Below are 27,457 nucleotides of genomic sequence, written 5' to 3' on the forward strand. Positions count from 1 at the left end.
CTCAGAAACCTTTTAGTTGTTGGCATTTGTTTACACAAATAATTCATGACAGAAGAGTGTGTGTGAATGTATAGTTATATTTGTGCGTGTGTGATGGTCAGTGAAAAACACACAAGTTATTTTGACAGTACAATGTAGCCACGTCGCGTTCAGTGCTTACCATTTTTCAGATGGAAGTTATCTCTTCCCTCTTAATATGTTTGGACAGCTCTGCGGGGAAGTCGTGGCTGGCGTTTCTTGATATTAAACGTTGCTTGCTTCATTAACGTGTCTCTGAATACAGAAATTAGCATCACACGTTATAGTTAGACATCACTGAAATTGACTCTCCATAGGACGTTTAGTCTTGGAGCCACTTTTCATACCGATTTGCGTTAATGCAACGCAAAAGTAGTGTTTCATTTGGCCGGCTTAGAAGTCACGCAGAGTTTAGTATAGTTCTGTTCACGACATAAAATGGGCTATTTATGTGTGCTGTGACATTTTCAGTTGAAACATGGGCTGATCCTGAAATACGAATTTAATTATTAGTGGAGATTGAGATACAATATAAAGGAATGTTCCTTGCCGGCCTGGCATCAATGGAATTTTCGTATGTTTCTGTGTCGTGCATGTGTATTTTTTCAAATTTTAAAAATTTTATTCTGTGTTATGCAGGATTTATACTGTACCAATTATTATCCGGCGAAGTAAAGTACAGGAAAATAATATATGAAGCTTAAATACTATCACGTTAAGTTGTGTGAAGCGAAGAGTTATCTAAAAGAAGGAATCATGTATTCTCCGACTTCTGATACGAGATCTATAGGGAAGTTAATGGATCGATTCAGAAGATATGTAGGTACTGAAAATACTTTTCCGAATAGACCTATAGCCACAAAGCTAAATTTTGACGACACATTCGACCTTTTAAATAAAAGGAAAGGGGATAGTGATGGCCAAAGACAATTACGGAAAAAGAAAAAGGAAGAACCATTAGCAGAGGAAGGTGGGTATCGACGTTGGAGATATTTTCGATAAAGTATCTTGTGAGCATAAAGTGTAAAGTTAATGTAAACTGAAATGAGTGTGCAATGAGTCTGAGAAAGCAAACTATAGATTAGTCTATTCCGTGCAGTTTTACTATCCGGATCCATAGTGTATGCAGTAGTAGGAGTAGCAGTAGAAAGGTTAGAAGCTCCTCCCCCCAGGGATTCGTTGGGTTCTGTTCTCAACATAAACTGGGCAAATTAAACACTTTCCAAAATTTTTCTGTACATTTTACAATGTGTGGATCCGTATAGTAAAACTGCACCGTCTTTTCTGTTCTAATTTGAGGTTCCTGATTGTAAGGGCCAGGCTTGGGTAATAAAATGTGGGGTCAATTACATAAGGCGAGAATAAAATTAATCGTAATGTACAGGATAAATCTGGGATATAGTATACAACAGGTCCTCATCATTTCCCGAGGACTCACGAAGTTCAGTATTTTACGGATTATTCATTGAGGACCTAGGAACTTGAAAATGGGGTAACAAAGCGATTTTCATTTACTTATCGACTGAAACTTGTACATGACATACCACCATTTCTATACGTGGTGCAAGAGTTTGAACTATCCTCGAGTACGGTGCACTTTATGTGCGCCTCTGTAGTGCCCTTGTACTTTATATTTCACTATGTGTGTGTGGGGGGAGAAGGGACTTGAACGCATATTGCATGTCTTGTGCTCGTGGATAGTTCTTACTGTTGCATTACGTACAAACGTGATGGTATTTCATGTAGAAGTTGTAATAGCACATGTAAGAAACGCAGATCACGGTGTACTCATACTGCATATTCCAGTGTGAGTACAACATGATCTGGGTTTCTTATGTGTTCTATTACCACTTGGACATGACATACCACCATTTCTGTACGTGGTGCAAGAGTAAGAACTATCCTCGAGTACGGAACACGATGAGGAGCTGTTGTATACTGACAACTTCTTAATTGCTTCTTATATGCGAGAATAAACCATTAAAATGGGGTTAAATTCCAAAGTGGGCGTCCGTTTCCAGCGAAATTTTTAAAATTTACAGGAAAGATATGGATAATTTGATCGTTTGTGTGCTTGATAATATATAAGAGTCTCGAAAAATCTGTTTATTTGTTATATATAAGCGGTTATAAACATGGGACTATACCGCGAGCGGAGGGAACTACTTGGCGCAAGGTAACCAAACAGTTGCATTGTGGGAAAGAAACGAGCATTTATGTTAGCAACATGGCGAATGTGCAAGGGCAATGAACTAGTAGTTTTAACATTTGTGAAGCAATACGTTGATAACGAGCAAAATCTTTTAAAAGTTTGTGAAGAGCACGGAATAATGAACCTAATAACAAATTACAGAAAGTGTGGAAAGGAGATAACAGCAAAAAAACTTGACGAAAGCGGACGCCCAACTTCGGAATAAATGCCTTAAAATGTACAGGAGAAATATGTAAATTGTTCTATTTTTCAATATCACTCTTTACTCGCAGTCGCACCTACACTTTGCTGCCTCCTCTACCTTTACCCAAGATTTAAATCACTTGATTTTTTAAATAAAAATCGTTGATTTAAATCAAATTCCGAAATAATTTAAAGTGAAAATAATAAAGTCCCGTTTCTGTTCTGTTATTCCGATTTTATGGAAGATGATAATCATAATACAATGAGACTCAAATGTACAGTATGTACAGCTTTGAAAACAAGTGTCATGCAGAGGATGATTAGGGAAAATCCCGTTTTGAACGGGTAACAGGGCAATCCTGTTTTCTTCTCTTCGTAACATAGGGTTTATATTGTAAATCGTTAGCTATTCCAACGGGGGAATCACCATCGACATTTAAGACGAAGATTCTTTTGTGTGCGCGTCTATATATTTGTTCCCAGATAATACGGCGTATTTAGAAGTGTCCTATCCCTCTCCGATTTTTTTTTTTGTTTGTTTTGTTTAGACTTTATAACTTTAGGCAAAATTTATGTATTTCGTGCCGCAAGCTAGTTACAATTTCCTTTAAAATATGCCCCTGCCAAATATCAGTGACTTTTGAGGAAAAAAGTGTCACTTTAATAAGCGTTGCTGTACTTTTTCCTTAACGCTTAAACTTTTAAATTATATCACCTATTTTTAGGTGATAGGGTAAAATCTTTTATTATTCGATTAAAAAAGTACCAATAAAGCTTTTTACTTCGTTTTTTCAAGATTGAAGGAATTGTAGAGCACGTTACATATGCTTTCACTTCTCTCTGCGTCGAGACATAGGATGTGAGGACGTCATAAATTTAAAAAAAAAAGATATTTTTTGTGCCTATTTTTATTATTTTTTGGCGGGCCTACATTTTGCATTCAGAATACTGAAATTCTGCACACTCGTTCAGTTCACCCTTAGTATTTTTCAGTTGATTTCAGATCTCTGCGTGAAAACAGCGGGGTCCAGAGGGGCGAAAATGTTAAAAAAAAAAAAAGATATTTTTAACAAAAAATAGCTTTCTTCGCGATTTCCCCGCCTAAGATGGAGACATATGAATGGTACCATCTGAAAGGCTGTTCTGTTCCGAAGAGAATGATGTACGAACCATGATCTTAGGATAAATAGGGATGTTTCAGTAAACTGTTACCTGAGATCATGTTTTATACGGAAATCTGGGGTATTCAGGGATATTATTTTTCGCGGGCTTAATTTTGTATCTAGAAGTTTGAAATTTTGAACACTCATTCACTTCACCCCTTAGTATTTTTCAGATTTGTTTCAGATTGTTGCCTTTAAACACAGGCGGTACAGAGGGGTAAAAAGTATAAAAAAAAGAAGTGATATTTCTTAACAGAAAATCCGTTTTTTCGTGATTTTCCAGCCCCAGATAGCCTACACGATGGACACATTTGAATGGTACCGTTTGAAACTGTTTTATTCTAGGATAAATAAGATGTCTGAGGAAATTTTTATATTACATCCGTGTCATCTGGGGTATGGTGAGGATGTTCTTAGCTCATTGTTAAATATTTTTCCCGCCCTTATTATTCAAGATAGAAGCTTGAAATTTTATACACACATTTAGTACACCCTTAGTATTTAACAATTGATTTTGAGATCTGTGGGTTAACACAAGGGAGTCCAGAGGGGATCAAAATTTGAAAAAAAAAATCAGAAAAAATCCCGACATCTCTCAAAATTTTCCGCTTCAGGGACATGATAGGGAAAATGTGAGTGTTACCGTTTTAAAGGCTGTTCTATTCTGAAGAGAATGAGGTATGAACCATCATCGTAGGATAAATAGGGATGATGCTTGACTGAAAAGCTATAATTTACCAAAAAAAAAAAAGCCATAATTTAAAGCTAAGAAACATTGTTTGTGATTGATATAGGTTAACGATTGGGGATTAATTCAAAATTCAACCCCAATACTTTCACTTAAATGGCATAATTGGCATTTAATACTAATTTGTAATGCTTTTTCTTCAGTTCGCGAGTTGTATTATACGAGGAGAAAGATTTGATTTAAATCCAAAAAATCGATTTAAATAAAAAAAATCATCAAAAATGATTTTTTTAAAAAAAAATCATGATTTTTTTCAACCCTGCTTTGAATTACGTTTTAAAACTTACACGTCAGATTACGATTTTCATCTGATTATTTCATCCATATTCACATTCCTTATATTTTGATTACTTATATACATTCTTGAACAGAGTCAAATTTTAACTTTCGGGATGAGCGCTGCAGTAATTTATGGCAGAACGAGCGGATGTATTTTTTGTAACAGTAGAGGTTATACAACTTGATTTTAATTTGTATTGTAATGTATTTGTTTTAGTTTACATTTACGTGGGAATGTACTATTTTAGGTCCGTATAGATTTGCAAAATTTACAAAAGGAGTACTACTTTTAATTCAGGAGAACAGTGTGTAATTAACAGGGTTGGCTGGTTTAAACCAGCTGGTTTTTTCAAAAAAAAAAACAACTGGTTTAATCCAAAAAAAAAAGAAAAAAAACGAAAAATGCTTTAAATCGTGTGAACTTCATGGTGACGTTTCCACATATCAAACCATCCGCATTACATTTATCTACTTTCCACCCTTTAATTAAGGGGTCCCGTGTTTAATTCTCGGTCGAACCACAACCCATCTTTCAGGTGTAAACCAAGTAGCGATTCGAGGTGTCCCTCTAAGCAGGAGTCCTCTCCGTGATAAACTTGGTATTTCATAAGGATGTTAAGCCTAAACATACGAAATGAAACCAAATGATATATTTCTACTTGAATGAATGCCTGTTGTTTTATAAAGAAGCCAAGGTTGCTTAAATATATTGATAGAAATTGCCAAATTTATCAAGTGCCTACGTAGCTTCCAACATCAGCTTGGATTTGACTTGGTTTTAATTTTATTGAATGATATATACATACCAAATTTGTAATTTAATACCTCAATTTTAGCGTAGTGATTATGATCCGTTGACCTTAAAATTTTACATACAGATACATGTAAAGTAATAACAGGATTTTCCTAATGGCTAAGGCGGGAGTTACCCGATTTATATATAATTCTAGGTATAATGTTTTTACTTGTGTAACTGTTTGTCTTTTTGTCCTTCTGAAATTACTCTTGACAATTATATTAACAAGTAGGACCATGTAAAGATCAGTACAACGTATTTTTATCAGAAGTCCTTCGTGAGTGAATCGGCAATCGCGGTTGTGACCAATTAGTCCCGGTTTCGTGTCCAAATGGACAATTTCTCTTGGATGTAAGTCGAGAAGCGGTTTGGATTCCGCTTTAAGTTCGTGACCCCTTCCAGCATAACCTTGTTGTTGCATAATAACACCAAGGGGAAACAAACTAATTTCTGTCCATATTTAATATGAATACATAGAGTAAATTATTTACACCAAAAAACTGGTTTAAACAAACAAACAAAAAAAAAGTTTAAACCTCCCCCCAAAAAGTTTTTTTCAATAAAAACCATGGTTTTGGCCAACCCTGGTAATTAATAACAATATATGATGATTTTACGTAATCATTAGCTTACGCGCATACGCACCCTCGCTGACGCACTTATTCCTTACGGACGCAACTTCACGCTGCCCCATTCCTTGTTGCGCTCCTGTCCTGACTCGGTTATGTAGCATTTGTAGTTTTTAGTGGCAACCACATACCCATGTTGGTTGGTGTTTATATCACAACCGTTTCAATGGCATTCCTTCGAACGCGTATTTACACCCGTAACAAGTAAGCCTTCCTAAAGTGTCTTTCGCCCAGTAATATAACTCTTCCCGTAAGAAATACTTTAGTTGCTGAGACTGAATTTACTGATCAAAGGTTTGAAATGTAATAAATTTGAGTATGTGGAGCTAGGACAGTACTTTATACTTTTACTTGTTATCTGGCGTATATTGTCTTTCACTTTGAGTTCTGTTATTATGCTGAATAAAATTAACAAGTCAAAATACAGATATAGGCGTAGTAACAATGCAGAACGGGCTGTTCTTTTTATTTTTTTTATATATATATATATATATATATATATATATATATATATATATATATATATATATATATATATATATATATATACAAGAAAGGGAATTTCCATAAGTGATGACAAATTATTGTTGTGTTTGATCTAGTTACGCATCGTGGTTTTAGTTGTTAATTATAGAAAAGCGTAGCGAATCTTCTACAATTCGACTCGATCGGCATTTGTTTATTTGTTTTTCGTTTGTTCTATGTTAATTATCGTAAAAGTTAAAATGAAAACGCGGCGTGTGTCTTTCTTCAACTGGCGGAAATAATTTTATTGCTTGGGGTTGTAAAACTTCAAATGAAACGTTTGTTTTATATCTTAACGCTTATGCCATGTAGTCTAAAGAAGACGTGGGGATCACGGTGGTTCATTTTTAGAATGCTTACTTCTGGTGCGTTGGGTAAGCAGGTCACAATACTTCCTTGAAAATTCTTACATATTTATACAGAAAGCAAATTTAGGAAAATGATAATATTTATTTTTATTATTATATTTTCAGTTTTAGCTGAAAGGTTAGAAACAGCGGAAATGGAACTAGGTAGTTGTCATGCGAGGAACAAAGTGCTGGAATGCAACATTAGGGATCTTAAGACGTCGAAAGAAGAAATGGAATGTAAGCTGAAGCAAGAAAGACAAGCTCTAAAAATAGAAAGGGATCATGATAAAGAAAAGCTGAGTGAACTATGTATGTTCAGATAACGTTCCATAGTTATACTCTTTATGCTAAACGAGATGGATGAAGAATGAACGTAAATAAATAAGAAATTACATTTTTGTACTCTTCCGCAAGGAATCGAACGTGAGACTACGTGCCCGAAATGCACACACACTAGTAACTAGATCAGCGGGCAGTACTATGTATTTTCAGATTACGATATTCATTTCTTCTTTTTGTATTAGAACAAGTGTAATTTGTCAGTTAATTACGTTACACAGATACAGTTTATTCAACTGAGTGTGAAATTGGGGGGTGGAGGGACTGTAGGCACGGTATTAAATAGTAGATCTCTCAATGCACCTAGTTCGATCCTAGAGTATGTGAGTTTATGATGGACAACGTGATAAGCGTGAATTTTCTTTTTTCCTTCACAGTTTCTTTTCACCAATTCTTTCATCAGTATCCCTAGTTCGATCCTAGGCTGTGCGAGTTTATGATGAACAACGTGATGAGCGTGAGCCGCAGCTTGAGGGGTGAGCGTGAGCTTTGGCTAAAAGTGTAATAATTGGTTTCTTTCTTTACCAAAGTTTTACATTTAATTCACATAATAATGCCGAGTGAGCGTTAGCGAGTGGAGACGGGTTAGTGCCCCGCAGGGCACGTTGTTTTCTGTTTTTATTACAGCTAAATGGGAAGACGTTCCTGTGTTCTAGAAGATTGCAGCCTTCTTGGTTACGTCACTAACCGTTACAGTAAACAATATAACTTTCTCCACGTTTCTTTATATTAGTATATATCAGGGTTGGCAAAAACCATGGTTTTTATTGAAAAAAAAAACGGTTTTTTGGTTTAAACCAGGTTTGTTTGGTTTAAATAATTTGCTCTATATATTCATATCATATATGGACAGAAATAAGTTTTTTTTTCATCCTGATGTTATTATGCAACAACCGGGTTATGCTGGAAGGGGTCACATAAGCTTAAAGCGGAATAAAAACCGCTTCTCGAGTTACATCCGAGAGAAATTGTCCTCCATTTGAACTCGGAACCAGGACTAATTGGCCACAAATGCGATACGTCTGCCGACTCACTCACGAAGGAATCCTGATAAAGATACGTTGAACTGATCTTTACATGCTTCTTGATATAATTGTCAAGAGTAACTTCGGAAGAGCAAAAAGATAAACAGTTGCACAAGTAAAACTATTATAGAGAATTACATATGGACAATTTCTAAGTACTACGGAGTACAGAACTAACTTAGTTCAAGTTAGTTAACAATGACTTTTATTGGTCCAAATTAAAGAAATACAACGACCTAATTTGCATATCAGTAAGAAAAGTGAATAAAGATACGAATTATTTGAGTCCACTTTGGCTCAGACTCATTTATACATAAATAGATATCAAAAATAGTTCTCATTTCACTAAATGCCTCTCGTGGGGTCTGTATGACCCCCCCCACACACACACACACAAAGTACGGCATTTCAAAGTATTTTATCAATAGTAAACGTTGAAACGAAACAATATTTAGAATTTTTCTTTGATTGCAATTACATAACAATAATAACAACTACAAAAAAATCACAAACATTTATAAACTAAAAAAAAAAAATTGCTTTTGTAGTATAATCTTTTTGAGTAATGAATGGGGAATTCAGGTCTGAATATAACACGAATAATATATGGGAGTGAAACGTTTAAACCAGCCAACCCTGGTATATATATATAGGGTGTAAAAAAATTTAAAGCATCAAACCTACAGAGGTGATTTGTCACATCAGAGCAAAGGAATAGTTCGTATGGACCTGTGGTAAAAAGTCCATACTTTCGAAGCTATAGACTGTCGAAGACATAAGAGAATAAACTTTAAAAATCTATAGCTTCAGTGTGGGACCGAGCGCAGTCAAGGAAGACATCACTTAAGAACTAGTATGTGCCCTGTTCAGTACCCATGTTTCAGAATTCTGTGGTGCTTGCGTATCAATGGACAGTTTATGAGCACTTCAACTTTTCTGAGTATTCCTCAACTGGCTCTATAAAAATTAATGTGTAAGTGCCGCAAGATTCTGAAATATGGATATTTGGATAGGGCACGTACTAGCTCTTAAGTAATGTGTTGACTCGACTGGGATCGGTCTCACAGTAGTGGAACTCTGAACCTCTAAATTTCCTTTTCGCACGTTTTCGGCAGCCTGTAACTTAGACGTTTGACCACGGGTCCATATGAACTTTGTTTTTCTTTTCGTGTGCAGAGTAAGAATTAAATGATAACTTAGCTGCTGATAGTCGAATTTCGGTTAAAACTACGCTAGAAGTCGTGTAGCCGAATAGTAACCGAGTAGTACTCAGTGATACTACACTTTGCCTTTTCCTGGATTACTATGGTACGGAAGGTATAACGTCGTTGCTTTCCCGTGAAAAGTTGTAGTGACGTTTATGGGAAGTTGCCAGCTTGGTTACTCGTGGCTCGCTGAGCGCAGTGAATGGTGGCTGGTGATTTGCGATCCTCTTACCACACCCCCAGTGACGAGCAGGTCCAAGTGCGGGAAGCCAATGACGCTATACCTTCTGACCTTTAGTTACCAAGAAAATTGTCAAAAGGTGTTAACCAACTTACTTGGTTACATTAAGCAAAAGGAATAACAGCTGTACAGTTTTGCGGTAAAATCGTCTTTGTAATTGCTCATTGCACTTAATTATTGCCGGTACTTGGGCTGTTATAGACAATTAGTTATTTTAACCCCTCTTCCTTGGTTGCAGGACTCAGTTATTCAGGATAAATTAACACGTCTCAATTGATCTTTCTTTTCGAGTATCGAAATTCTTATATAATATTAAATTAGCTGCAGTATGGGATATTTCAAAGTAATTTTTTTCTGGTCATAGTATGAAACATCCTCAGATATGCTAGTTGTCATTGTCGTGTATGCGATGCACTAACCAATTAAAGTAGTGTATACTAATTACGGCTCTCGATTAATTTAATCGTGTGGTTGGCGTAATCATAAATATATTCATCTTTATTAAAAATTAGTTGCTATATAGATGTATATGTAGTATATAAGCGAATTTTAAAGGGAAATGTAGACATAGTAACTCCCACAGGATTTTTTTACAGGGGGAAGTGGGCAAAATGACCGACATACAAGCAAAGACGCGGATACAAATACCTAGAACCACATAATATTTAATGTAAAAAAACAATTATTACAACTCACTGCTAACTTCACTAACTGTTGTGTGTGAATAAAATAATTTAGCATATTTTAATACTAATTAGGAAAATCCATTGCTAAAGCAAGTGCTCCCTGCAGCGGGCGGCTATGGTTACAGAATACAGTTTTAGTGTTATTGATACTTTGTAAGTGAAATCCTTATTTAGTTGGCTCGAGGAATCTAGAATACAATAGTGCTATGATAAAGAAAAGAGTAAGTTTTTATATTTTAGGTATGTTTTGTATTTGTAACCTGTTCTTCTTTCCGAAAGTATATTCTCCTTTAGAACAACTTAACTATGTGCTTCAAAAGTGCAGAAGTACAACTCTTATGTAAATCAGGCGCAAATATAGGTATTGAAAATTGAAAGTAAAGATTACCATGAAAAAAAGCAATGATAGAACGACAGTGCGAAAAATACGAACCAACCAGTGCTAGATAGCCACTGAAAAGCACGAATATTATTAACAGAGTGAGCACAAGGGCGTAGCAGGATGAGCTTGGTGTGCTTCCGTATGGAGCGGGCATGTCAGCGACGGTGGATATGCACGTAACCGAGGGTAGTGTAAAAATTTTATATCCCATACAACTATGCCTTACATCTAATAGAGCTTTACTTTACTACTGTGGTTCTGCATCATCACTTTACATAATGCCTTGAGTTCATAATAGCTTCCTTACGGAGTACTATGCATTACGTTATACGTATTTCTACCTATGATAAATATTATAATATATATAAGGTTCCGATATATAGTTAAATGTATATTGCTATTGCAAAATGAATCAACATATAAATAACATAAATAATGGTTTGCGGCTTCCATTTCAACTCAGCCAAAAAAAAAGTACCATCACCATCTCAGATATTGTTGAAACTTTTTTTTATAGCAACTAGACATGTTTTTTAAATGACCCGTATTTTTTGTTGTCGGAAAAGATTTTCCCTCCAAGTAATGGGCCATCAAAACGGGAAGTACAATTTACGAATTTTAGAGGACGTGGAAAATGGTAAACTTCGTAGCCTCATCATTCAGCTATGGAGACAGATAGTTATAATTCTTGTTGTGGTATGTACACTCATGACAAAAATTATTGTCGCATGTCTATAAATATGTTGTTGTAGGAATATAATTTGATAACGAATTCGTCCGGTATTTCTTATAATGTTAGTATGTGTATAATCGGGAAAGACGATGTATGTGGCAAATTTCATGTCAAAAGAGCAGTAAATAAGAACAATAAAACGAAAATAAAACTTTCTTGTTCATTTAGCAAGATTTTGTTTTACTCATTCTAATTTTCGTGTTTGTAATTCTTTTCTTCTGAAATTTACTACGAATATTCATTTCCCGATTATACATGTAGTGTCAGTATTAATAGTACCCTGCAAAATCATTATCAAATTATATTCTTACAAGAAGACAGTTACAGATATGCGACAATCATTTTGGACATGAGTGTACATAGGGATATAAATAAAATATATTTTATTATATGGTTTGCGCATGCGTATCTTTTGGTACATAAATTAACAAATGAACATAAGTTTATCTCTAAAGTCGAAGTTTGCGTCGAGCACTTCCGGTTCGAATTTTAAAATTCTATTTTACGGTTGGTAAGACCTAGTTATGCGCTTCTCGAAAAAAAAAAAACTTGTATTGCTTGTGTATGCAACCGTCTTGTCGCAAAAAAATTCGAGAAACCGTCAAATTTTCAAAAATCACCTTTCTCGAAATCACCATAATTTAAAATCCTGAAATGTTGTCAAATTGTTCAACTTTACATGAATAATAAACACCCCAAATAGTATTGTCGACCAATGCTTCATGAATGGACTACAGCCTCTTGAAGTTAGCGAAGTTTCATTAACTTCAATATCACCGTTGGCAACACTGAAAACAATGAAAGTGCAACAATTTGATGATGTTTGTGGTTCACATTCATTAAATAAAGAATAAAAATTTCTCCTGGCTCCTTTTTATTATTTTGATCAAAAAGGCTCTCTCAAATTATAAGATGAGCGTCCCCTTCTCCGTTTTCTTAAACCGATGTAACCTGAGGTGTAAATTACGATTACGAAACAAAGTTTCACTGATTTTTTCCACTCTGAAGTAATTATTTGCTTACTTAGTGTCTTCTTCGCTAATAGCATGTAACCATGGCAGATGCTCCAATAGGTGTAGGTGCACTCACAACTTGTAGCACGTTGTCGATAGTCACAAAACATTTATATTCTCTTCTGGAAACCTGTACCCTGTTGAAGGTGCATGTGGAAACAAAGAAAACATAATGAAATGAAATCTTGGGAGTTTTACGTCCCACGTTTATGCCGGTTAGGCTAAAGGAGACAGTGATTATGAGAAATGAGTGAAATGGCGGAATGAAGAAAGTGGGAGGAGACGAGAGAACCCCGAAAAACCCACCAGCACGGTGTTTGTCCACCACAAAGTCCACACGGCGCGAGCTGGGATCGAACCAAGGACCCCAAGCACCGGAGGTGAACGCTCTACCACTGAGCCACCGCGCCTCCTGGAAACACAAAGAACACTGCAATTTCATGTAATATTTGATTTATTGATAATATTTCTGCTATCCATCAGTGGTTATTATATATGTATGTAACAAAAGTTAATTTTTGCAAATTTCTTAAATCTACACTTTGAATTGGAGAAGCTCGATTTTGGGGAAAGCACCCACACAGCACACCGATGTCCAATGTACATCCATTTAACGTCCGGGCATGGATTTACGGGATGTCCAGTGGACGTGTGGTCTTGGTCCATACAACGTCTAGTGGATGTACACGGGAGAGTACTGGTGGCACAGTTGCCGTGCATCTACTGGACGTCCAGAACGTACATATTATATCCATTTCTGGTACCAAAACGAACTAATTATGGACGTACAGACGCCCAATAGACGTTCAGAGGACGTGTTCTTTTGGTCCATACGACGTCCACTGGATATACACAAGATGTTACTTTGGGACAGTTGCCATGCATCTCGTGGACGTCCATTCGGAGCTAAAATGGATTTACGGGATGTCCAGTGGACGTGTGGTTTTGGTCCATACAACGTCTAGTGGATGTACACGGGAGAGTACAGGTGGCACAGTTGCCGTGCATCTACTGGACGTCCAGAACGTATATATTATGTCCATTTCTGGTACCAAAACGTACTAATTATGGACGTACAGACGCCCAATGGACGTTCAGAGGACGTGTTCTTTTGGTCCATACGACGTCTACTCGATATACACAAGATGTTACATTGGGACAGTTGCCATGCATCTCCTGGACGTCCATTGGGAACTAAAATGGACCTATTATGGACTTCAAACTGATGTAGAGGATGTCCATATCTGGATATCATGGGAACCTGAACGTACAAATTGTGACTATTTTTGGTTCCTACACCTACCAATTATGGCCTTTCACTGAATGTTCTAAAGGACTGCCACAGAAGGATTATGCACTTAAAGCCCGATACAGAAGCCATACTATCTGGAATCAATTTATTTTTAACATAGGTTAAATTTTACCATATCAAAGTGACATTTAAATAAGCCATCTTCCATCAATTTTTACTATCAGTCAACAAATACACACGTCAACATTTATACTATAAAGTTTTATGAGCAAACAAAAAAAAAAAAAAAAACAATGAGAAATATTTTTAATACGTTTAATATTTCGTACCTTTCCAGTCAAAATTCTTGTTCTGTGATCCACGAAAATATTTTTTTTTTCGATTTGTATCTACTGAAAGGTCAAACTATTTGAAGATTCGGTATCAATAGCAAATCTAGTTCCAATTTTACATGAATTAATCCTTCCTTGCAATAATGCATCCTTATCTCCCGAAAATGAGAACTCAAAATATAATTAACAATGTAAAGTATTCTGCCCATACGCTTTAGTTAATACAATTTGTTGATTAAAAAAGCTTCAAACCTGCATCCTCTTCCACTCTTTGTAGATGCATAGAAAGATATCACAAACCGAAACCTCCCTCGATTCACTCTAAAGTTTCAAATTCATTTGGAAATATCAGTTCTCCCTTTTCCTTAGTATTGAGAACAGACAAGACAGCTACGCTTCACTTCTCATATTGAAACAAATGATGACCAAAACTTTTTAACACTATCCCCCCTTTTTTTTCATATTATCATACTCATAGGAGAAACATTAACTTCAATCAAAACATGCCATCCATTAATGGCCGAGGATGTTACAAATTATTGAACTTATATACATTAAAGAATAAGAAAGGCGTAACATAGAAAGAAACGAATAACATAACAATATACTTTATTGGATTACCTCTAATTACATATACTGCTCCACAATATTTGTCTTTTTAATATATTGAATAAGATTGTAATACGATTTTCTTTCTCATCTCAATGATAATAAAAGTTTCGTATACATGTTTTATTCTTGATTATGAAATGTATTATAAGCGCATAATATTGTTAAGCAAGGGAATTTTAACCTTCTCACTGATATATCATGAGATTCTTTCTTCGTGCGCATCATTTTTCTATTTTCTGAAATTAAGAAAATGGGAAAATTAATTCTAGGTATAATCAACATCACAACGATCAAAATTAAAATCAGATTATGAGGTTGATGTTAAGTAAGGTTCTTTATGTTTAACTTTAAAGAGTAAAAATTACATGACGGATTCAACTTGGGACCTTTTGGCTTTAAACTATACAAACGGGACTCAAAGGTATACAAAGTTACAATTACAAATTCCAAATTGAACTACAAATTACAAAAATGAGCTCCTCCGTGGCTAAGCAGTTAGCATACGCGCCTTTGGCGTGGGAAACCCGGGTTCGATTCCCGGCGGGAGCCCACGTGGTTCGGATTCCACGTTAATCAGTAAGTCCACGTCTCATATAGCCTCGCTGCTGAAACGGACGTTAAACTAATAAATAAATTAATCATTACAAATTACAAAACGTATTATTAGCGGCAGTTTTAAGTTTCTGAAAATCTACTTTTTTTCTTGCAGCCTTGGGCCACAAAATGTATTTCCTTTTCATACTTTATTCTGTTCAAGCACAATACAATGAATCTCAAATTTCAAGTTTAACTCCCAAAAGTCGTTCCATCTAAGAAACAGGCTTTCTTATTCCATTGTAAGATCGAAGAATGTTAAAGGTTTTCCGATTTTCTAAAATATCGGAAAAAAATATATACTGTAAGTACGAATATATCCCCACCTTTCCGAAATAATATATATACAGGTAGCGACAGTGCGAAGCTCAACAGTGGCGTTCTGTTTCCAAAGCTTAACCCTTTTAGGCTTTATAGTAACTTATGTTACCACGGCGTAGTATCGTATTTGATCGCTTATTTAGGTTCTATAACAAATATTTAAGCCGGTTTTTTTTATTGGTCAAGTCTAGGATGGACCAAAGAACACTCCAGATGCGTTTTGAAACCGGATGGTGAACTTGGCGACGCCAAGTGGGGGCGGAGGGGCGTGAAATTTTTCATAAAACAAATTTCAGAAATTTTTCACGCCTTTAATTTTCAAGATATCAGATTGAAACTTTGCATACTGATTGCGTGCACCATTAGGTACCGGTATTTCTCATTTTTTTTGAGATCCCTATGTGAAACCAGGGTTGGGTACGAGGGGCTCAAGTGTTTTTCGGAGGGGTCCGAAGCGGTGAGTTTTTTTAAAAATTTCCGATTGTCTCGATTGTTCCGGTTGATGTGTACGATACGGACATGTAGTGGTACTGTTAGAAAGAGATCGTTATACTGAAGAAAATGACTTTTGAACCATGACTGTACCCAGGCCCGGGCCAGAAGGGCGCAAAAATTTCGATTTCTTTTTTCCAAAAAATCTCCCAGTTTTTTTTTTTTTTTTTTTTTTTTCGTTTCTAGTGTATAATACGGACAAGCGAATGATTTCTCTGTAACTGTCCCGCAAGCTTTTTCTACGGATTCTGTGGAAAGAAGAATGTGTTATACTTGAGTCTGTGTGTATTATTTTGACATTCTAACATCTGCTAATCTATGAGATCTAAACTAGTTATAACCAGAAAATGTAAAAACAGCAACTAAAGAATTTTTTAGCAATTAACGTAATCATGCCTGTTTGCCTCTAACCAGGGAGGTAACTTGTGGGGGCAGGGAGGGCAACTGCCCCTCCAGGGAAGCTTCCCGCCATTCGAGGGGGCCTACTTTAAGACATTTTTTTATTCCATATACTGTAATACATGTAATTATAAATGAAGCATCAAACAGGTTCACTACATTACATACACAAAACAGCACACAACTGGTAGATAAAACAAAAATGTGTCATGGACCCACTTCAGTAAAAAATGTCTATATTATTAAGTGCCCCAGAAATCTTTATTCTTATGGCTTTGACATTTGTAAATATTGTCCCTTTAGTTAATTTGTCATGTACGGAATGGGCCCTGCAGAGAGCTGGAGGGCCCACAAAGAGTAAGAGAAAGATGGAAAGACGAGATCTATTTTCGAATTTTGTGGGGAATCCAAAACAATCTTTTGGAGGGGGCTCAAATATTAATGCTTTCCCCCCCCCAAAAAAAAATCTAAGTTACTGCGCTGCCTCTAACTTTAATTTAGAGCAAGACATGATATATTATGTGTAATTGAAAGGAAAAATGTTACAAGGTAGATATTTGTAATTGACTTCAAAAATATTATCTATCTAACATTGAGCCCATTTACTACGAAAATATATTTATCGCACATTAAATGTGCAACATAAAAATTGTACTATTTTTTTTAAAAAAAGGAGATAAACATATTTGAGTCATTGCACGTCAAATTATTACACTACAGCCCATTTTCAACCCGACCCTTTTCTTTCAAGTAAATTTTATTTCCGTGTTATCCTGGATAAAAAATTCATCAACTGTCTTAGAAGAAATTATGAAGTCAATTACAATTTTATCTACGTCCATTATAGCCTACAATTTAGCCTTTAAATATTAAGACTAAAACCAAATCTTTAAATATTAAGACTAAAACCAAATTGATTATGCAATATTTTTGACATTTTTTTATATTTCAGACTCGTGTCTCTGGAAACATGCTACACGTATTAACCTAACACTGCATTTCTACTAGGACAGTACTGTAAATGCCATTTAATTCTGGAGATGGGTGCTATGGACTTACAAATCTTACAACCATTTGTTGACTTAAACCGAAACAATTAGCCATAGACCCCAAACACGTATGGTCCTCTCAATACAGACCGATTATACTACCTCAAACCAGCTATAAGTCTGTGACCAAGCAGAGATATTAAGGAGGACCACCGTTAAATTCTATATAACAAAGAAACTTCGTTACCACCAAAAGTTGGTTAAAAAGCAAAGATAATAAAAAGGAAAATTAAAAAAAATCCAGTTTAAGAAAATTTAAATAATAGAAATTACTCTAATCAAAAGGTGAACTAAGTAAATAGGAATAAATTACATGTCCGGAGGAAAGCTTAAAATTAAATCGGATAGTTATTAGTACAAGTCCATCGGTGATGGAAAATAACGTTAAACTTTCTTAGTGTGAGCTCACACACATGTCCCTCCACATCACACCGCTCTGCCCCGAAGAAACCATGACAAACGCCATTAAGTATACAAGGAGATGAAAATTTCCTCTCACACGAAAACAAAGTAGGAAGAAAGTACTTAATTCAAATGAAAATAAAGTACAACAAAAAAAAACTGGAAAATACCGAAATAATGAAAAAAACCATAGGATGTGTTAACCTGTATTACTTTTTCCTTACTAAATCTTCCTCGTTATTGGAAATATTGTAAATATATAATATAATAACGTTACTAAATAATATATGGACGTATTTATGAAGTTTCGCAAGATATCAATACGCATAGATGTCATTACGCTATTCGTCTTCACTTACACGCCGAATTGCGACTAATTTCCACTCAACCTCATCTGGTTGATATACTTTTTACGCCGAATCTTTAAAACTGAAAATCTATAGTTACATTGTACGTGTTAATCCAACCCCGATATTCGAAGAAAAGACGCTTCTACATCTCCTACTCCCAGCTTCTAGAAATCTGAGAGCTAAAATCTTTAACCAATGACATTTCTTCTATCCACCTGTGGCAGATGTGACGAAGAAAAAAATATCACTGCTAGCATTTGCTAGTAAGTATTTCAAATTAATAAATATAAATGATACTGTAAATAATAAACTTTACTATTATGATCCAAAAAAAAAATTGATGCTATAGACCTCTTACGTTTATTTATTAACTGACATTTCTGTTTCTTGGCAAAGCGCTGATACTTAAATACACGATAAAAAAATCTATACGGAAAAGGGAGAGGGTACGAAAAGAGTTTCTCTCTCTCTCTCTCTCTAATCATTGTAACGATAAGTTACACACTGAAGTATTGAAATGCGGGAGCGTTTCAGGCAGAACGGAGAATAACTCCGGGGAAAAAATAAATAAATAAAAATAAAAAAATTAAAATAAAATAAAAAAACAAGTACATAGAAATACACAATTTGGCGACTACTTTCATCTGAGTGTCTATGATCCAGCATCTTCAGTTTTTATTGTGCAGTATTTTCAGTACTTATATTACAATATCTGCAGATATGTTTAAGTAGATAAACACTGCATGTAAAAGTTTTTAGTATATCGTATTGTGAAAGCGTATCTTCACCATAAAATAATGCCTTCAGTTGACTTGAAGAATTCTCACTTTACGAAACGATGGCTCAGTGGTAGAGCGTTGACCTCTGGTGCATATGGCCCCGGGTTCAAACACTGTTCCCGCCAAGTGAACTTTGTGGTGGACAAACACCATGTGCGTGGGTTTCCTCGGGGTTCTCCCATTTCCTCCCACTTTCTTCATTCCACCATTTAATTCATTTCTCATCATCACCATCGTCTCATTTAGCGTAAAAGGTATAAACGTGGGACGTAAAACTCAAAAATATTTTCATTCATTTACGAAACGACGGAGTATAAGTGATTAGAAGGGGGAAGGAGAAGCAGGTGAAGAGAAGAAAGGTAAAAGAAGGAAAAGAGGTGGACTCAAGGAACTTGTGCTATTGTCCATTGGGGCCAGAGGGGGGGTTCATCTTTAAATTATTTCTTTTTTACTTTTCTTCTCCTTATTTAAATCTAAAGATACACATTACTGGCTTGTGCTGTATGCAACTTCGGTAGAGACTAAGCACCTCTTGGCGAATACATGTTCACCCTATTCCTCTGAGCAGACGAGAAATGATGCGAGAAGAGCTTTTAAGCGATAACTAGAAATGTAAAATGTCCAAGAACTCTCATTATACTCTGAAACAAACTAGGCCTAACCTAGGGAATATAGCATTCGTGCTTTTTATTGGTCACCTAGCACAAGTTGGTACATCATCATGCATTGTAGGCTTTATGCCACACACACGTAATTTTTTTTTTATTAGGCTCAGGCCAGTCTTTCAGAACCGGTATCCGCAATGTCGTTGCTGTTGAGTTTAACGTACCGTTCATCAGTAAGGCTATATAAGACGTAAACTTACTGATTAACGTGGAATCCGAACCACCTGAGCTCTCGCCGGTAATCGAACTCGGGTCTCGCACGCCAACTGCTTAGCCACGGAGGAGCTCACATCCGCAATGTATTTATACTTATGGTCAGGGATGAATTCAGGGGGTAGCCCGGGGGGGAATTTCTCCCCCGAAGAAAATTTATTCCCCCCCGGAGAAACTCAAAATTTCAGTCACAAAATGTAGAAATTACTTCACCCAAACTTCCCTCCCCCCGAGGAGTTCATATTCCCCCCCGGGTGAAAATGTCTGAATTCAACACTGCTTATGGTATTACTGCTGTATTGCCAGAATACGAAAATAAGAAAGGAATATTATTTAGTTTCTCACCCAAAATACTAGATATTGGCCCTGGCTCACTTGACAATGATTAATGTTCGAAATACGATGTGAACGTATGACATAAAAGCTAGTCCATAAAACACTGATTAATTTGTGCTACGTGGCCAGTAAAAAGCACGAATGCCATCTAACCGAGTCAAAACAGGAGAGCAGAAACAGCGTCCGTAGGGAGCAGGCGCGTCAGCGGCGATGAGTATACGCATAAACGAGAATGGTGGGAAAACAATTTCATCTAACAGTTCATTTCATAAAATGCACGCCTTATGTGTTGCACAGCTTTGGGGGAGGTACTACATGCAATCCAAAAAAGTACCAAAATGTAATAAATTAGATTATACTCGATTAGGTTTGGTTAAATGTTCCTCTTCTTTTCTGTAGCTTCAATTTGTTTACACTAGTCACAATAAACTTTTTGCCTGTTTAGTAGACCATGCCTTTCACACAATTTCGACAACTGACACTCATTTTTGTATAACTTCATAAAACTCAATCACGATATGACACAACCTTGTCATTTACGCACTGCCTTTCCCAAAATTCATAAAAAATATACCGCCAAATAGTCCCTTCCGCCCGGCAAGGTTCTAGATTACTGGCCCCTCTTCCCATTGAGCAGTAATAAAGACAGAAAACAACGTGCCCTGCGGGGCTCTGACCCGCCTTCACTCGCTAACGCTCGCTCGGCAATACTGTATAAGTTAAATGTATACTCTTTAGTACAGAAAGAAACATATCTGCATGGGGGACCAGTAATCTAGAATCATTCCCTTCCGCCCCCCATATATATAGGGTAGCTTACAATATCAAAAATAACTAACGACAAGTATTTTGGTATCTATCACCCTCAACTTACTTTTACTCACGAACCGAAAGAAACCCTCCAATTTATCTGGTAAATTTTCTAAAATTGGTCCCGCGATACAGTAGTAACCCATACTGAGCTCTCCTGAAGTCAATCTGCAAGTAGTAATGGAGCTCCTCATTTTGTGCATGCTGGGCTAAAAGAAATACAAAACTCTAATGTAACCTGGGAATGTAAGAAATCTGTCAAAATTTGGTTGAACCGTCTTCTCGAGTAATGTCGAATTGAGTCCTGAGCCTTGGTACACAAGGAACGAACCTCACTAGTATCTTATATGAGGGTGTTATTACACCCTTCACCATCCGAATTCACTGATATATATATATACATTACCAATTCCCATGTGCCCATCTACGTTACCCCAGCCTATTATAATACACCCGAATATAACATTTGAAATGGCATGTCGACGTAATAGTGAAGTTATCCACGTCCTGAATTGTTCCTTCTTAATTAAAAATTGCTTTATAATTGATAATGACTTACTTTTGTACACATACACAAAACTTTCAGTTGTATAATAAATGGTGCACCGGAATAAATCTATATAAACAAATCACTCATCATATCTTACCTTTTTCGCAGTTCCTATTCTATCTTTCTGTTTCACTCCAACACAAAAAGGTCTTCGTAAATAAATTACTTAAATCAAACCGGCTGAGAGTGCACTGTGCAAGGATCTGCGCATGCGCCGCCACTAACAATTGAATGTTGTTTTCCGTTCGTCCCTTTTTTATCCAAATAATGTAGGTCCGTGGACGTTTCATTTGTGGATTAAATATTGACATCCAATGGACCATCCACTGAAGTCCAGAAAATGGATATTTACTTCTGAACGTAATATGGACATCCAATGGACCGTCCACTCAAGTTCAGAATATGGATATCCATTGCCGAACGTAATATGGACAACCAATGGATGTTACGCATAAGTCAATCAATGTACTAAAACTGGACGTTCTGGATTTAATATGTACGTCCACTGGCTGTGATGTGCTCTGTGGGCATGAAGTTAGTCCATAGTGACCCGTTACTGCCATAAAAGCCAAAGATGACTTCGGTAAATACCAGCTACCGGTCGCACACTTTCCCACTTTTTTTTTTTTTTTTTTTTTAATTGTCGAATTCGGTTTTTGGCAACAAGACGAGAGTAATACCCGGAGTTGGTACTTGCACTATACTCACGAATTTTTTTGCTGGTTTAATACTGTGAATCAGTTTTTCGTTTTCCTGTGTTGCCACATTCTTATCTCCCCTCTCCGCAATACGTCGCAGAGACCCTTACCACGGCCGGTTTCACTGAAAAGCCACTGCTTTATCGGACCTGTCTGCATCTTGGACATCTGAAAGCAATTTTTAAAGTGGAATGCAGCACCATCAGAAATCACTGAAACGGTTTATTAAATTGTAGACACTTATTTTCACATACTCGAACCTTTTTCTATAACGCGTATTTTCGCTTTTCTTCGAGTATTTTTAGAATCTTATTCATGGCTATGAGTACGAGCCGAATTGTGTGTTTTGTCATCGCTTATTACGGCAAAACTGTCAGTTGTTTCATAATAATATATCACTCCCGTAAAGGAGATTTGCTCGTTTCTCCAGTGATCACTCTGAACTTCCCTTTGCAGAATAACAGTCCAATTTAAGCGAAGTCCACGTGCAGTAAAATAGAATTTTTATCTTGAAATTTTACACGGTGCTTTTCGGTAGCATTTTTTTCCACTTTCATTGTTGCAAACTGTGACTTCAAAGTTAACGAAAGTTCGCTAACTTAAAAAGGCTGTAGTTCATTCATGAAGCATTGGTCGAGAATGCTATTTGGTGTGTTTATTATTCATGTACAGTTGAACCATCTGACAAAATTTAAGAATTTGAAATTATGATGTTTTCGAGAAATTGACGATTTTTGAAAATTTGACGATTTCTCGAATTTTTTGCGATAAAACGGTTGCACACAGAAGCGATACTTTTTTGGGGGGGGGGGGTGGAAGCGGGTAACTAGGTCTTACCAACCGTGAAAACATAATTTAAAATTCGAACCGGAAGTGCTCGAAAAAAAGCATAAACTTCGACTTTTCACATAAACTTACGTTCATTTGTTAATTTATGTACTTAAAGATACGCATGCGCAAACCAAACTATAATAAAATATAGTTTATTCATATCCCTATGTGCATACCACAACAAGAATTATAACTCTACATGTCTCCATTGCTGAATTGTGAGGCTCCGAATTTGACCATTTTCCACGTTTTCTACAATTCATGAGTTGTACTCCCCGTCCTTGGTGGCCCATTACTTGGTGGGAATTTTTTTTCAACAAAAAAAAAAGCCCCTTAAAAACATGTCTAGTTCCTATTAAAAAAAAGTTCGAACAATATCTGAGATGGTGATGGTACAATTTTATTATTTATTTATTTATTTATTTATTTTTGCCTCAATTGGAACTCAGATATCTAATTTAAGTTAAAAACAATGTACATTTCTCATTAATTTTTAGTTACTATAAAGATGTGACAAAATTTGTAAAATACTGTACATATTTTAATTTTTTGCATTTTCCTTTTCTATAATAGATTATTAAAACACATGGTACAAAACGTAAGAAATGTTTATTAAGCACTGACCTGTTCCGAGAGAGAAAAAATGATTACGAGCTGGTTTTGGAATGAACATAGCTGTTCTGTATGCTATGTATTGGGTAGTTCAGGAAGTGAGTATTTATTGAATGTTTTATTATTATTATTCGATATGCCCATTAAACCATATAGTTGAGACTATTGTATTGATAGAAAGTTGAGACACTATAATATTGATAAATTTTCATAGAAATAGGCACTAACTATACATTTAAATAGGAAGTATGGGTCAAATAGAATTTACTGTAGGCAGCCAATGACACCCCAAAATAAACAAACTTCTGTTCTTTATAATATATCGAACGTAAAGGAACGACATTGGTTGATTTGGCGCTTTATTGATGCATTTCGAAGGAAAAAAGAGAAGCAGGACACGAGACAATGCTTCAAGAAGACGATCCGCCCAAGAAAAGAAGAAAATTCCCGACGAGAGCTCACGTCGTGGTTCGGATTCCACGTTAATCAGTAGGTTCACGTTTTGTATAGCCTCGCTGTTCACGGGACGTTAAACTCAAAATCAACTGAACTGAAAGAAGAAAATATATTCAAGCTGATAAAAGAATTCGCCGTACAGAATTTTGAAACTGTTGACATTGCAGAATAATGCTGGATTTGGCCCATAATTCCGTCATGGAATGTTAATGTCATGGTAATTGTAACATAAGACAAAGTAAATTATTCAATAGGTATATTAGATTTAACTGTTGTTTCCTTTCCAATTATCTGTGTTGCAAATACGTAGTAATAAGCAGTAATGCAGTGTAATGAATTGCTATGAAGTTATGAATATCCTTTACGTTAGAGATATTGTAAAGATAACTTCACAGAAGTTTACTTTGGGTAGTTGTAGGATGCCTACAGCAAATTTTATTTTAGCCCAATATAGATTCATGCTGAAAAAAATTTCTGCAGGTCATTGTCTCCGATTTTCCTGAAATTAGGATATATCATTCTAAAAACAAAATAATTATAGCCATTTTTTCTGCACTATACAAAAAAAAAAAATAGAACTAAATTAAGCATTTGTTGCAACTGAGACTTTCAGTGACTGTTTGCCATGGCATTTTAAAGAAAATGTGGATCAAATTTAACCTTTCCGAACTTCTTAATTTTAGGTTGTGCAGTTATTTTTTGAGTTTAAGTGATATTAATGCCTATTTTTAAGGCTTTTAGTACGTAATCATCCGGTTTCTATTTTTGAAGTACATTATAACCCATTTAAGTAGATTAACCTATTTAGATATACGGCTTTGCGTCCAAACGTCTCGCGCCCAAACGTCCTGCTCCGGTATCACAGGGGGGTATAGGAGCAGAGGGCTGGTGTTATTTATCACTAGCCTTTAAGATATATCTATAAGTGAGCATAGTGAGAAGGACCACATATACTTCTACCTTATTAATTTATACAGTATGGCTCTAAATTCGGTGTACAAAAGCAGAGGGGTGACTCCTGAGAGTTTAAAAAAAAAATCCAATAAACATAGGGCGGAAACTCCATCGTTTATGTGTTATAGGCTGCTGAAATCATGAAAAAATGAACTTTAAAGGTTCATAGCTCCAAAACTATGGGACCTACCTTGGTCCGGTCAAGACTTCCCTATCCAAAAATGCGTGTTTCAGAATCCTAAAGTGCTTCCACAACAATGTTTATAGAGGGAGTTTGACTACGGGCCTATGATATAAAGTACTCTCCAACTACCTCCATAAAAATTGTTGCGTGAGTACCTTAGGATTCTAAAACATGTATTTTTGGATAGAGCACATATTAGTTCCTAAGTGAAGTCTTGACCCGACTTTGGTAGGTCCCATAGTTTTGGAGCTATGGACCTTTAGAATTGATTTTTTCATGTTTTCGGCAGCCTATAACACGTGAACGATGGGCTTCTCGCCCTAAGTTTATTGGAACTTTTTTGTTTGTTTTACTCTCAGGAAACACTCCTCTGCTTTTGTACGACGAATTTAGCGCCATACTGTAGGTATCGTTAAAAAAAATGTAAATATTAAGCTAGGCTTAATCTGCACTTTTTAAAAAAAGTTTATATCTCTATTACTTTATGGCAGGCATGCATATAGCGGAGTTGGGATTTGGGCACCAGAGTCCAGCGGGCAAGCTCTGTGTCGGTTTTCTACATTATTTATTTACAAATACTGAACAAAAATTCAGAATAAATTAAATCTTTTAAAAGTTTTTTCTTTTTAACTCTTTTTAAAGCGAGCTTATCTTCTTTATCTTTTAAGTCGAAGCAGGAAATATAAACCACCGAACGATTTCTGTATATGAACTCTGTCAAACTCGTAACCCAGCTGAGTTACTTTCCTTCCTTCGCTCAGTAATACTCATGCATCTACAGTTTCCATTTTCATCCTAAGTTAAGTTTATTGTGTTCTGTAATATCATTATTTTAAGTTTGGATCATAGTTTCAATTCTATATCTACACTATAACTTTATTCAGCGTACCAAATTTGAGTGATAGTTATTAAGATATTTAGTATATAACTTCCAAAAGTATAGGAAACAATGTTTTAGTATTTTGGATAGCCTGAAGTAAGATAAAAAAAAAACCGCATAAAACGCTTCGTTTGACTTAACCTTGATTCTGAGATATCTTTCGTTTTTAAATTTTGTCACACATGCTACAAATAGTAATTTTATAATTGGTTTATTTTAGGAGTCCACTGTGTTTGGAGGCTATCAACCGAGATGATTTCAAGGTACGCCGCACACAGGTACTACATAGACGGTACCAAATTTGACCATAAGTAAGGATGAATCCCAGAAAAAGGAAGAAAGTGTTGTGACTCACCTAGCATTTCAGTGTCTTTCTATGTGATAAACTATCATCAGCCTCCCATCATTAGCGCGCGGCTTGCTTAATTTGCAGATTCGACGAAAAACGTTTTATATATAGAGTGTTTGGCATAGAGACATTTAGTATAGGAAGCCCAAAGTTCGTAGCGTCAACATAACACCAATTTAAAAATATAGACTGAAGATCTAATTAATTCTTATTGACTGTGATTTTTTTATTGGCGTAGCTCGCTTCGTGTGATGTGTATGGTACTCATTTAAGCTAATTTGCGGGTATATTATGCTTAGTTTTAATTTATGGCAGTTAAATTACACTTCAGATTCTAAAGTAATGTATAATATACCTATTTCGTATCGCTAAACATATTCTTAGATGAAGGTGACAGAGAACTTTTCAAGAAATAGTTTAACTTATTTTGTGTGTGTTGAGGGGAGGGGGGACGTAAGTAAACGCATGATTCTGCTGCTTGGTTTTCGGTGATTGGTACAGTCATCTTCTGAACTACAATACTAGGGTGTGGGGAAGAGTTTGTAAGGTGCAACTCTGTTCGAACTTTTCTTACAAAGTAAGTGTGTTTTTTTTTATGTTAAATAAAACTTGTTAAAATTGATACACTGATGAGGTGTATATACATTTCAAACTATTATCATGTATGGTATGCAATTAGTAGACTTAAATTAATATAGACTTTTTGTTTATGTATTCACATTAAATATATTGTGTACTACAAATGTATACTTAATGTAAAATTTAATACATTATTACTGTAATTATTCTCAATAAATCTACAGGATTTTA

The 27,457-nt window shown here is 35.7% G+C and overlaps 1 protein-coding gene across 2 annotated transcripts; it reads left to right on the forward strand.

Moving 5' to 3' along the window:
• LOC145690602 (uncharacterized) lies at positions 1 to 27,457 on the forward strand. Of its 2 annotated transcripts, XR_014132250.1 has the most exons (3): positions 1 to 988; positions 23,786 to 23,922; positions 26,519 to 27,457. XR_014132250.1 is itself a non-coding variant. In XM_081765657.1 (2 exons), the coding sequence occupies exons 1-2, from the start codon at positions 712 to 714 to the stop codon at positions 7,224 to 7,226; spliced, it is 477 nt and encodes a 158-aa protein (XP_081621783.1). In that variant the 5' UTR covers positions 35 to 711; the 3' UTR covers positions 7,227 to 7,241. The 2 variants fall into 2 exon arrangements, 1 of the variants encoding a protein (XP_081621783.1); XM_081765657.1 differs by lacking the exons at positions 23,786 to 23,922; positions 26,519 to 27,457 and adding an exon at positions 7,027 to 7,241 and having other exon boundaries at positions 35 to 988.

Source organism: Thermobia domestica, chromosome 7 (assembly GCF_964235325.1).
Source record: "Thermobia domestica chromosome 7, izTheDome1.hap1.1, whole genome shotgun sequence".
In the NCBI taxonomy this organism is placed as follows: Eukaryota; Metazoa; Arthropoda; class Insecta; order Zygentoma; family Lepismatidae; genus Thermobia; species Thermobia domestica.